This window comes from Phyllostomus hastatus, unplaced genomic scaffold (assembly GCF_019186645.2).
Source record: "Phyllostomus hastatus isolate PE091 unplaced genomic scaffold, TTU_PhHast_1.1 phas_scaffold_60, whole genome shotgun sequence".
Taxonomy (NCBI): domain Eukaryota; kingdom Metazoa; phylum Chordata; class Mammalia; order Chiroptera; family Phyllostomidae; genus Phyllostomus; species Phyllostomus hastatus.
The window spans coordinates 10,827,553-10,839,711 of NW_025334038.1; the positions used below are offsets into that span (position 1 = coordinate 10,827,553).

General features: G+C 39.1%; 1 protein-coding gene across 5 annotated transcripts in view; it reads left to right on the plus strand.

Annotated features, from left to right (window-relative positions):
* Nucleotides 1–12,159, plus strand: part of MGAT5 (alpha-1,6-mannosylglycoprotein 6-beta-N-acetylglucosaminyltransferase) — a 341,618-nt gene that overhangs the window by 298,753 nt on the left and 30,706 nt on the right. For all 5 annotated transcript variants that reach the window (XM_045825932.1, XM_045825930.1, XM_045825931.1 and 2 more), the window contains one exon: nucleotides 447–593. In XM_045825932.1, coding sequence (XP_045681888.1) covers nucleotides 447–593 — 147 coding nt within the window. The remainder of the gene's footprint in view (nucleotides 1–446; nucleotides 594–12,159) is intronic.

Here is a 12,159-nt window from a genome sequence, read left to right on the forward strand (position 1 = left end):
TTCTGTCCCTCTGCCCATCATCACTGAAAGGGCCTATTGTTCCTTTGGTTCAATGAAGAAACCTTCTGTTTAGTTAAGCAAGTGTTTTTCCAACCATGTCTCCTGGTGAGTTACAGAAAGATGATTGTTGCATTTTGGTTTTTGTTGTTTTTATTCATTTAATACCCCCTCTTTCCTCCCTCCTCAACAGCCCATCCCAACACTTCTTTACTTTTTAAGCAAAGGAGAAAGGAATGACCTGAGCAGCACCGTGAGCCTTGGGAGGTCCCTGGTCCCTATGAAAGCTGACTTCTCTTGGCCCTTGGCCCCCCCCGCCCCGTGCCTGGGGGCCCTGCCGAGTTTCTGAGGCTTCCGCACAGGAATGGGGCACTGAACAGCCCCCTGTGAGCCAAGGACGCCATTTCTGACCAATGTGCTTACACGTAGTGTGCTTTTCTGTCTTGCAGTTGTTCGTTGGACTTGGGTTTCCTTATGAGGGCCCAGCTCCCCTGGAAGCCATCGCAAATGGATGTGCTTTTCTGAATCCAAAGTTCAACCCACCCAAAAGCAGCAAAAACACAGACTTTTTCATTGGCAAACCAACACTGAGAGAGGTAAGCATCTCTTAAAATCCTTTTACTTTCAATAACATGATAATGGCTATTTATTGAATGCTAGGAGCCCATTTAAGCTAATAGCCTTGGACAGCAGGTGTTATCAACTTCACTTAACACAGGTGGGTGGAAAGAGGGTGTGCAGGTGCTCAGAGAGGAAGCACATGATGACTCCCCTTAGGGGAGTGAGCAGCGCCAGGCAGTGGCAGCACCAGGGTTTGAATCGATTTCTGCCTCTCCACAAAGTGTGGGGTTTTTTTTTTAGAAGATTATATGTATTTATTTATTTATTTTTAGAGAGAGGGGAAGGGAGGGAGAAGGAGGAGAGAAACATCAGTGTGAGAGAGGAACATAAATCTGTTGCCTCTTGAACATGCCTCGACCAGGGACCGAACCTGCAACCTAGGCATGTGCCCTGACCAGGAGTCAAACCCGGCAACCTTTCACTTTGTGAGACGATACCCAACCAACTGAGCCACACCAGTCAGGGCAAAGTGTGGGATTTTCTTCACTCTGCCCCAACTATCTATCTTAATTCAAAGAGACATCCCCAGCTGAATGAGCTGAACTCTGGTTTTCTGAATGTTTAGTTGTAGAATAAGGAAGTCATCTGGTTACCAGGTGTTCCTGAAAGACCTCTTCTCCATGATGAGTTGTGGGGTCCTTGAAAAAAGATCCACTTGGAGAAATAGGATGTATCGTGGGTGACTGAAGTAGTGTGCCTGCTACGTTAGCCCACCCTCAGAAGGCACCACCCTGAGAAGTGATCCAGCCTTTGCAGAAGCTTCATTTGAATTGCCTTCAGAGATCCTCTTGAAAATCCACAGAGGGGAATAATGAATCACCATTGGAGGCAGTCAGATTTGATTTGGGACAATAAACAAAACTCCTTTGGAGCCTGTGAGTGACCAAGCTGGGTGTTTTTCTGCTCAGAAACTGGTGTGTGCAAGAAACCATGACATTGATTTTTTTATTATTCAGGTCTAGAGGGAGGAAGCCTCTGAGTCTTGGCATCCTTCCGTGGCCTTGACCTTTGGGGCCTTCTGCTGGGCATTGCACTGCTGGGCAGCCCTCCCATGACAGAACCACCTGTAGCAGTGCTGGTTTTCAGTTCTGCTACTTCTGTACACTTCTGGGTCGACTCTCCCCCACCCCCAGATACTACATAAAATGCCTTTTCCATGAGTATTCTTTACTTATTAGCAATCTTACCAATTTATAGAGTTGTTTATTTTCAGAATTCTTTTATTTGAACCTCCTAATCATTGCTGAAATGGTCAAAGGAAGTGAAGGAAGAGTAACAAGATCCACAGATGATCCTCAAAAAGCTGAACTTATGGCCGAGATAACCTTGGACAAGGGTTCACTGGGTGTGTTTACTTGCTTGCTCTTTCTTCTGCTAATGTGACAAATCTGAATTCTTCGTTTTGAGGAGTAGTTTCCTTTTGGAAGGTCATTCCTGAGTTGCACCCAGGGCCCATGTGCAGTCTGGCACTGAAGAGTGGTTCTTTGGAGAGGCCTGGAAAGGCGCTCCCGGCACTGAGAACGTCTGAGTGCAGGGATCTCTGCCTTCTCGAGTGGCCGACCTCTTCACAACTTTGGTATTTGGGATAGAAAATATGAACGAATAAATGATCCCTATGTTTTAATTTAGGCAAAGGAAATCTCTGGAGTTCTATTTCTTTATACATAGTATAATTATTTGTAATTTTCTATGTTTTTACTTTTTTGTGATAACATGTACATAATGTAAAACTGACCATTTTAATGATTTTTTATGTGTACAATTCACTGGTATTAAGTAGATACCCATGTTGTCCAACCATCAGTGATTTCCAGAACTTATTTATCATCCCAAACATAAACTATACTCATTAGGCAGTAACTTTATATCCTCCCCTCTCCACAGCCACTGGTAACCTTTCTTCTTTCTATAAACTTACAAACTGTAGATACCTAATATAAGTAGAATTATACAGTATCTGTCCTTTGTGACTGGCATATCTCACTTACCGTGATGTTTTCAAGGCTTGTTCAGGTGGAAGCCTGTGTCAGGTTCGTTTCTCTTTAAGAGTGAATAACATTCTGTTCTATGAGTATATACCACCTTTTATCTTGCCATTTTTGGGGTTGTTTGTTTTTCACTTTTTGTCTGTTGTGAACAATGCTGCTCTGAACATTGGTATGCAAGAATTTGCTTGAGTCCTTGCTTTCACTTCTTTGGGGTGTGTACCTATAAGTAGAATTGTCAAAATTTACTTTTTATGTATTTTGAAATAATTTTAGTTTTAACAAAAAGTTGGAAAAATTGTACAGAGTTTGGGTAATCCTTCTTTCAGCCTCTTCTAACGGTAACATATTACAAAACAATAATAGTTATCAAAACTAAGAAATTAACATTGGGCCCTGGCTGGCATGGCTCAGTGGATTGAGCGCCGGCCTACGAACTGAAAGGTTCACCAGTTCAATTCCCAGTCAGGACACATGCCTGGGTTGCCAGCTAGGTCCCCAGTTGGGGGCGCACAAGGGGCAACCACACAGTGATGTTTCTCTTTTCCTCTTTCTCCCTTCCTTCCCCTCTCTCTAGAAATAAATAAATCTTTTTAAAACACAGAAATTAATGTTGGTACCATAGTATTATCTAAACTACAAACTTTACACAGACCTCACCAGTTTTTTTCACTAATATCATTTTTGTGTTCCAGGATCCAATTCAGGATCTCACATTGCACTTAACTGTCATGTCTCCTTAGTCTCCTCCAGTCTATGACAATTCTTCAGCCTTTCATTGTCATTCATGACCTTGACATTTTGAAAGAGTATAGCTCTGTTTTTGTACACTGTCCTTCAGTGGCTTTGGCTGATGTACTCTCAGGACTCGTGTGAGGGCTCACGTTTTGGCAGTAATACCACAGAGGTGACCGTGCCCTTCTCGGTGTGTCATGTCAGCAGGGGCATCGTGTCAGTGTCTCTTATTACAGGTGATGTTAACCCTGATCACTTGGTTATGGTAGTAACAATAAGGTAATACTGCACAGTTACTATTTGTCTTTATATTGGGGAAAATACTTTGATATGATGCAAATATCCTGGTTCTCCTCAAACTTTTGCCCACTTATTTTTACTGTGTGTCAGTGGACCTTGCCTGTAGCAATTATTATTGTGGTACTCTATTAGTGATTTTCTTTGCCCTCATCATGACTTGTTTTATTTTATTTTATTTTCATTTTCTTACACTTCACTTTATTGTACTTCACAGACACTGCATCTTTTTATTTATCTTTATTGTATTTTTCCCATTACCATTTAGTCCCCTTACATCCAGCAGTCACCACCCTGTTGTCCATGTCCATGAGTCCTTTTCCTTTTTCTTCAGTCCCTCCACTTCATAACCTCACCTCCACCCCCGCTGTCATCCTGCTCTCCATCTATGAGTCTGCCTCTGTTTTGCTTGTTAGTTCAATTTATTCATTAGATTCCACATAGAGTGACATGGCATTTGTCTTTCTCTGACTGGCTTAGTTCACTTAGCATAATGTTATCCAGGTCTATCCATGCTGTCACAAATGGTAAAATTTTCTTTTTACAGCCAACAAGTATTTCATTGTGTAAATGTCCCATAGTTGTTTTATCCACTCATCTGTTGATGGAAACTTGGGCTGCTTCCATATCTTGGTGATTGTAAATAAGGCTACAATTAACATAGTGGTGCTTATGTTCTTTCAAATTAGAGTTTTGGGTTCCTTCTTATATATTCCCAGAAGTGGGATTCCTGGGTCAAAAGGTAGATTGATTTTTAATTTTTTGAGGTACCTCCATACTGCTTTTCACAGTGGCTGCACCAACCTGCATTCCCACCAACAGTGCAAAAGGGTTGCCTTTTCTCCATATTCATGCCAGCACTTGTTGTTTGTTGATTTATTGGTGATAGCCATTCTGACAGGTAGTAGATATCTCATTGTGGTTTTAATTTGCATTTCCCTGTTGATTAGTGACCTTGAGCATCTTTTCATATGTCTGTTGGCCATCTGTATGTCCTCCTTGGAGAAGTGTCTATTCAGGTCCTTTGCTCATTTTTTGATAGGGTTGCTTGTTCTATTGGTGTTATTTTTTAAGTACTTTATAAACTTTGGATATTTATCCCTTACCAGACGTATCAGCAAATAGGTTCTCCCATTTTGTGGGTTGTCTCTTTATTTTGTTGGCGATTTCTTTTGCGCTGCAAAAACTTTTTAGTTTAATGTAGTTCTGTTTATTTTTTCTTTTGTTTCCCTTGCCTGGAGAGATAGACCCAAGAAAAATTTCTACAAGGAATGTCAAAGATTTTGCTGCCTGTGTTTTCTTCTAGGATTTTTATGGTTTCTGGTCTAACATTTAAGTGTTTGATCCATTTTGAATTTATTCTTGTGTGTAGTGTAAGGAGGCGGTCTAGTTTAATGCTTCTGCACATATCTGTCCAGTTTTCGCAACACCAGTTATTGAATAAACTATGCTTAGCCCATTGTATGTACTTGCTTCCTCTGTCAAATATTAATTGACTATAAAGTTACGGGTTTATTTCTGCACTTTCTATTCTGTTCCATGGATCTAGGTGTCTGTTTTTATGCCAGTACCATGCTGTTTTGATTACTATGGCCTTGTATATTTGAGATTAGGTAGCATAATTCCTCCAACTTTGTTTTTCTTTTTCAGAATCACTGTTGTTGGTATGTAGGGCCCTTTGTGGTTCCCTATAAATTCTTGAAATATTTGTTCTAGTTCTGTGAAATAAGTTATTGGAATCTTGATAGGAATTGTGTTGAATCTATAGATTGTTTTGGGTAGTATAGACATTTTAATGATGTTAATTTTTTCTAAGAACATGGTATGTGCTTCCACTTATTTGTATCTTCTTCAGTTTCTTTGTTTACTGTCTCATAATTTTCCATGTACAGGTCTTTTACATTCTTGATTAGGTTTATTCCTAGGCATTTTATTCTTTTTGAAGAAATTGTGAATGAGATTGGTTTCTTAATTTCCATTTCAGTTAGTTCATTATTGGCATATAAAAGTGCAACTGATTTCTGGATATTAATTTTGTATCCTGCTACTTTGCCAAATGTATTTATCAGTTCTAGTAGTTTCTTGGTGGAATCTTTTGGGTTCTCTATGTACAATATGTCATCTGCAACTAATGACAGTTTTACTTTTTCCTTTCCAATGTGGATGCCTTTTATTTCTTCTGATCTCATTGCTGTGGCTAGGACTTCCAGTACTGTGTTGAATAAAAGAGGTAAAAGCAGGCATTCATGTCTTGTTCCAATCTTAAGGGGAACACTTGTAGTTTTTGCCCAGTGAGTATGATACTGGCAGTGGATTTGTCATATATGGCCTTTGTTATGTTTAGGTATGTTCCCACTTTGCTGAGAGTTTTTATTATAAATAGATGCTGAATTTTATCAAATGCTTTTTCTGCATCTATTGATATGATCGTATGATTTTTATACGTTATTTTGTTTATGTGGTTAGTCACATTTATTATTTGCAAATGTTGTACCAACCTTGCACTCCCAGAATAAATACCACTTGATTGTGGTGTGGGACCTTTTTGGTGCATTGCTGTATTACGTTTGTTAATATTTTGTTGAGGATTTTAGCATCTATGTTCATCAGGGATATTGGCCTATAAATTTCTTTCACTGTAGTGTCTTTATCTGGTTTTGGAATTAGGGTAATTCTGGCCTCGTAAAATGAGCTTGGGAACCTTCCCTCCTCTTGAATTTTATAAAATAATTTGAGCAGAGATGTTAGATCTTCGAATGTTTGGTAAAATTCACCTGTGAAGCCATCTGGCCTACGGCTTTTATTTTGGGAGGGTTTTTTGATTACTGCTTCAATTTCACTAGGGATAATCTGTTTATTCAGATTCTCTGATTCTTCCTGATTTAATTTTTGAGAATTGTATGTTTCTAGGAATTTATCCATTTCATCTAGGTTGTCCAGTTTGTTGGAATATAATTTTTCATAATATTTTCTTATAGTCCTTTGTACTTTTTGGTGTCAGTTGTTATTTGATGTCAGTTGTCAGTTGCTCTTTCATTCCTGATTTTATTTATTTGGGTCCTCTCTTTTTTTTCTTGATGAGTCTGGTTAAAAGCTTATCAATCTTGTTTATCGTTGCAAAGAACCAGCTCTTGGATTCATTGATGTTTTATATCATTTTTAAGACTCTATTTTATTTATTTCTGCTCTGATCTTTATTACTTCCTTACTTCTATTCACTTTGGACTTTGTTTTTCTTTTTCAAGTTCCTTTAAGTGTAAAGTTAGAGTGTTCGTTTGAGCTTTTTCTTGTTTTTTGAAATAGGCCTGTAGTGCTATGGATATTTTCCTCTTAGGATTGCTTTCCCAGTGTCCCACAAATTTTGGATCATTGTATCCTCATTTTCATTTGCTTCAAGGTATCTTTTGATTTCTTCCTTGATCCTATCGTTGACCCATTTATTGTGTAATATCATGTTATTAGATTCCATGTCTTTGTGTGTCTTTCAGTGTTCTTGTGATTGATTTCTAGTTTCATAGCATTGTGATCAGAGAAGAGGTTTGATATGATTTCAGTCTTCTTAAATTTATTGAGACTTGTTTTGTGTCCTCACATGTAGTCTATATCCTAGAAAACATTCTCCCTGGACTTGAAAAGTATGCATATTCTGCTGTTGTGGGATGAAATGCTCTGAAGACATCAATTAAATCCATTTGATCTAGTGTGTCGTTTAAGTCACTGTCCCCTTGATTTTCTTCCTGGAAGGTCTGTCCATTGAAGTTAATGAAGTGTTAAGATCTCTATGACTGTATTTCTGTCACTCTCTCCTTTTATGTCTGTCAAGATTTGCTTCACATACTTAGGTGCTCCTGTGTTGGGTGCATAAATGTGTACTAGGATTATAGCTTCTTGTTGGATCCTTCCCTTTATCATTATGTAGTGTCCTTTTCTGTCTCTTACTATAGCTTTAGTGTTAAAGCCTATTTTGTTGGATATATGTTCTGCTACCCCAGGGTTTTTTTTTTCTTTTCCATTTGCATGAAATACCTTTTTACATCCCTTTACTTTTAGTATGGTATATCTTTTCATCTGACATGGGTCTCTTGGAGGCTATATATCTTGTTTTCTTATCCATTCAGCTACTCTCTGTCTTTTGGTTAGAATGTTTAAGCCATTTACATTTAAGGAGGTTATTAATAGATATGTATGTAATGCCATTTTATTATCAGACTATTTTCCTCTGTATCTTTATTTTTCTTTCTCTTTTTCTTCTTCTTAAGCCAAGCCCTTTAACATTTGTTGCAGTACTAGTTTCGTATTAACAGACTCCTTTAGCTCTGTCTTGTCTGGGAAGCTCCTTATTTCTCCTTCAATTTTAAATGATAGCCTTGCTGGGTAAAGTAGCCTTAGGTATAGGTCCTTCCTTGCTTCTCATCACCTTGAATATTTCATGCCTCTCCCTTCTGGCCTGAAATGCTTCTGTTGACTAATCAGATGACAGCCTAACTGGTAACTACCTGCTTTTCTCTTGTGGCTTTTAGGATTCTCTTCTTGTCTTTAATCCTTGTCATTTTAATTATGATGTATCTTGGTGTAGGCTGCTTTGGGTCCAACCTCTTTGGGACTCTCAGAGCTTGTTTGACTTTTTCCTTCACCAGATTAGGGAAGTTTTCGGTCATTATTTCTTCAAATCGGTTCTCAATCCCTTGCTCACTCTCTTCTCCTTCTGGTATTCCCATAATACAGATGTCGTTACACTTCATGTTGTCCAAAATGTTCCTTAAGCTCTCCTCATTTTTTAAAGTTTTTTTTCTTTTTGCTGCTTTGCCTGGGTGTCTTTTTCTACCTTGTCTTACAAATAATTGATTCGATTCTCTGCTTCATCTAACCTACTGTTTATTCCTTCCAATGTATTATTTACTTCAAATACTGCATACTTTATTTCTGACTGGTCCTTTCTTACGGTTTCTATTTCTTTTTTTCACGCTGTTGAGTATCCTTGTAGTCATTACTCTTAAACTTAATGTCTGATAAATTGCTTGCCTCCATTTCATCTAGTTCTTCTTCTGGAGAATTCTCTTGTTCTTTCATTGGGATCTTTGTCTTCCATTCTGGCTGCTTCTTTGTTAAACTAATCAGCTTTAAACAGATCAATTGTTAAGCTAATAATGCTGTAATCAGCACCTTGGCTTAAGCTCCACAGGATAGGGCAAAGTAACTCCTGTGGGCAGGGCTCTTGCTTCCCCTCAGGCCGATGCCACTTGGAGGGGGTTGCTTTGCCTGAGTAAGATGGCCACTGCAATCAGTATGGGGAGAACTCGGCACAGGCAGTATGGTGGCTGTTCCCTCAGTTCTCTCCCCAGAGCCACCAACCTCAGACTCTCCTCAAGCATCTCTAGTCCACTCTGTCCTCCCTCTGCCAGAGCCCAAATAAGTGGCTGCAAATGAAATTTTTGCCATTGTCCCTTTAAGAGGCACTCTGCATTTCCAGCTATCTCCCCCTGACAGACAGAACCTCTGCTGCCTTTCACAGCTGGATGTTATCTGGGTTCCTTTCTGACTTTTGTGCTGTAGGCTAGGGAGCCCAGCTTGGGGTTTAGACCCCACACTTCTCAGGGGAAACCTCCCAGCCACTGAAATATCCCTCTGGAACCCCAGCTGATGCCCGTGGGAGCCCAGCCAGCCCTCTCAGACTTCCTCCACACTTCCTACCAGTCTCGTTGTGATGATGTGGTTTCTTCTGTCTGTCTGTGGTTGTAAGGTTTCTCTCCAGGCAGTGTTCAGTTGGTTATTTAGGATGATTTTTCTACAATTTAGTTGTAATTCCAGGCTGTTCTTGGGTGGAGGTTAGTGTAGCTTCCACTTACTCTTCTGCCATCTTGGATCTCATGACTTGTTTTAAATGCCTGAAAAGCAAAGAAACCCATCTCTTTTCTTCCTGCAGTTTCTATGTATAAGCCTTTGAGGAATGATTAATCAGAAGTATCGTAGACTGTGTTGGCAACTAGCACCTTTTTGTTAGTGATAATTCTGAAGATTTTGATGACACTTGGTTACAAGTGAGTACTTTTTTCCTGAAAAAAAAAAAAACAAAAACAAAGTAGGACAATTAAATACAGTCTATTTCCCAGTGAATCACATAATAATACATAGATCAGATCAGCCAGTATGAAGTTACTGAGAAAAGCATGATCACTGTTTTCTATTAGTTGTCATCATTTATTAATGTACTTTTTGTCGAGATCATGGAGGGTTTTCATTCTTCATGACTTAAAAAGAGAATAGGCATTGAAGCTGCCTTCTCAACCCCTGGCATTTGGTTCCCCCTCTCCCTTCAGATGATTCTGCCAGTGCTTGAATGAGACTAGTTAAAAGGGCACTTTGGGGTCCTTTCAACACCTTCCCAGCAAGTGACCTCACACAGATGACCCATGGGTCCTGGGCTCCCATGGGAGGGCCAGGATGCAGAAGATCAGTTGACAGATATACATTGTGCTCTATGCAGTCCATGGTGCTTGTCACCACATTTGGGGGAACTAGTTAAGACACATTTCCTGCTTTCTAGGAGCTCATAATTTTATATGGAAAAGTGGTAAGACAGTTGGATAATCAACCAAAATGCATAAAGCAATAGTAAAGTAGATTAAGGAGGGAAGTTAATTTGGAGTTGTGCCAGGTAGAGAATGTGCTGAGAACGGATGGTGGAGGTGCTGTGCCTTTAAGGAATAGAAGGAAAGTGGGATTTTAAGCTTCAGAGGCATGAATGTTGATGAGCTGGAAGGGAACCCAAGGTCACATCACTTTATGCAAAAGGGCAGGTTCTATCTGATGTTCATCTCTTCCTTTGCTGGAGACAATCCAGAGAGCAGGCTGGGAGCCAGCAATATCACATAGTTTTGAGAGGGGCCAATGAACTTGACATTAGGGCCAGGTGGGCCACAGGACTTTGCTCGTTTGGCTTGCAAAGACCAAAAATGCCCCTAATCAAAGATGCTGTTAATTAGGAAACAGGTATCAACAGATCTACAGATTTCTAAGGGTCAAAAATCCCTAGAAATTATCTTTTTTTTCCCTTAGCAAATAGAAGAATTTCAACAGAAGTGTATATAACTATAGCTGTCTTTTTGTGCCTATGCTTATCTTTCAGGTTAAGCGACAATTGATCCATATAAATTGCATATATGTCTCTTCTTTGCCTCCTTTGAAGAGAAGAAACATCTAGATTTTTCTTTGTTTTTAGAAAACAAAAATACTTTGTCTGTCGTTATTTTTTCCATTGGACGAATTTCTAAGACCATGATGTACACTGAAGGGAGCAAGTTCTATAATAGCATCAGTAATGTGCTTGGTTCAAGTCATACTTTAAATGCAACATAAATTGGATTTTTACCTTTATTTTGGGAAACATATTAGTGGGGGTTTTTTATCATTATCATGATACCTTGTAAACTATTTGAATTCCATGGCTTCAGAGTTGTTGCTGTTGTTTTTTTCCCCATGAAGAGAATTCATGTCCTCCTTGGAGATTTAATAGCCGCTCTAAAGTAATGTCTCATATTTAATAAGATTGTCATTACCTTTACAAAGTATACTCCAGTAAATTTACTGAATGATAGTCAAGGAAGTAGCTGAGATCAGACAATTCTCAATAAATTAACAAGAAGGAACGTAACTTCATTCGAAGGGTGGGGGAGGAATAATGAATCACAAAATGCCTTACTCATAAAATTAAGTAACTCTTAATAAATGTAAATTAGTAAAATGTAATGGCTCAGCATTTTATGTTTTCCAGGAACTTAAAAGAACCTTGTAAATAAGTGAGGACCTTATAAAGGGTAGGGGAGAGAGACTGCTGATATGTAAGTGGCTAAATAGTGACATTCATGCCAACTTTTGCCCTGATTCCATTGTAAGAATTAATTGTGTAGTTTGTTAATCTATATCCAGGCCACAAAATGAATATGGCGTGACATTTTCTTATCTTTAGAAAAGGTCTAGTACAGGCATAAATTCAGCATGGGATTTTTTTAGGTTGGCAACTTTTAAGAGAATGATTAAAAGGCTAGTATTTACATTGGACTTCATTTGGCCTTTGCCTTAAGAACCCAATAGCACCACTAATAATCATCATTTTTCTTTCTTTCTAATGCTAATAAGTTGTTGAAGGATCTAGGTTTGGATTTGCTCAGCTACTTTTTAGCCATGTGGTCTTAGGGAATTGTAACCCCCTCTAACCCTTAGAACCCTCGTTGATACACAGGAAACCTGATAAATAATGCACGTGCAGGTGATTAGCACAGTATCTGGCCTAGCCAGGGGCTTCATCATACACCTTGAAACTAAAATATGTGCTGAAGGAAACAAATGTTTTTATGGCTCCATGAGCCTGTAAGCATTCTGTAGGGTCTATTACTAACCAGGAGTCTGAGCACAAGGGGTTGCCTGTCAGAAGAAAGGAGAACCGAACAGGGTAGCAAGGGCCGTGACTGGTGGAGAAGGCAGGAGCAAAGTTTAGGGTACCTGCACCTCAGTGGTTTTCCTGATA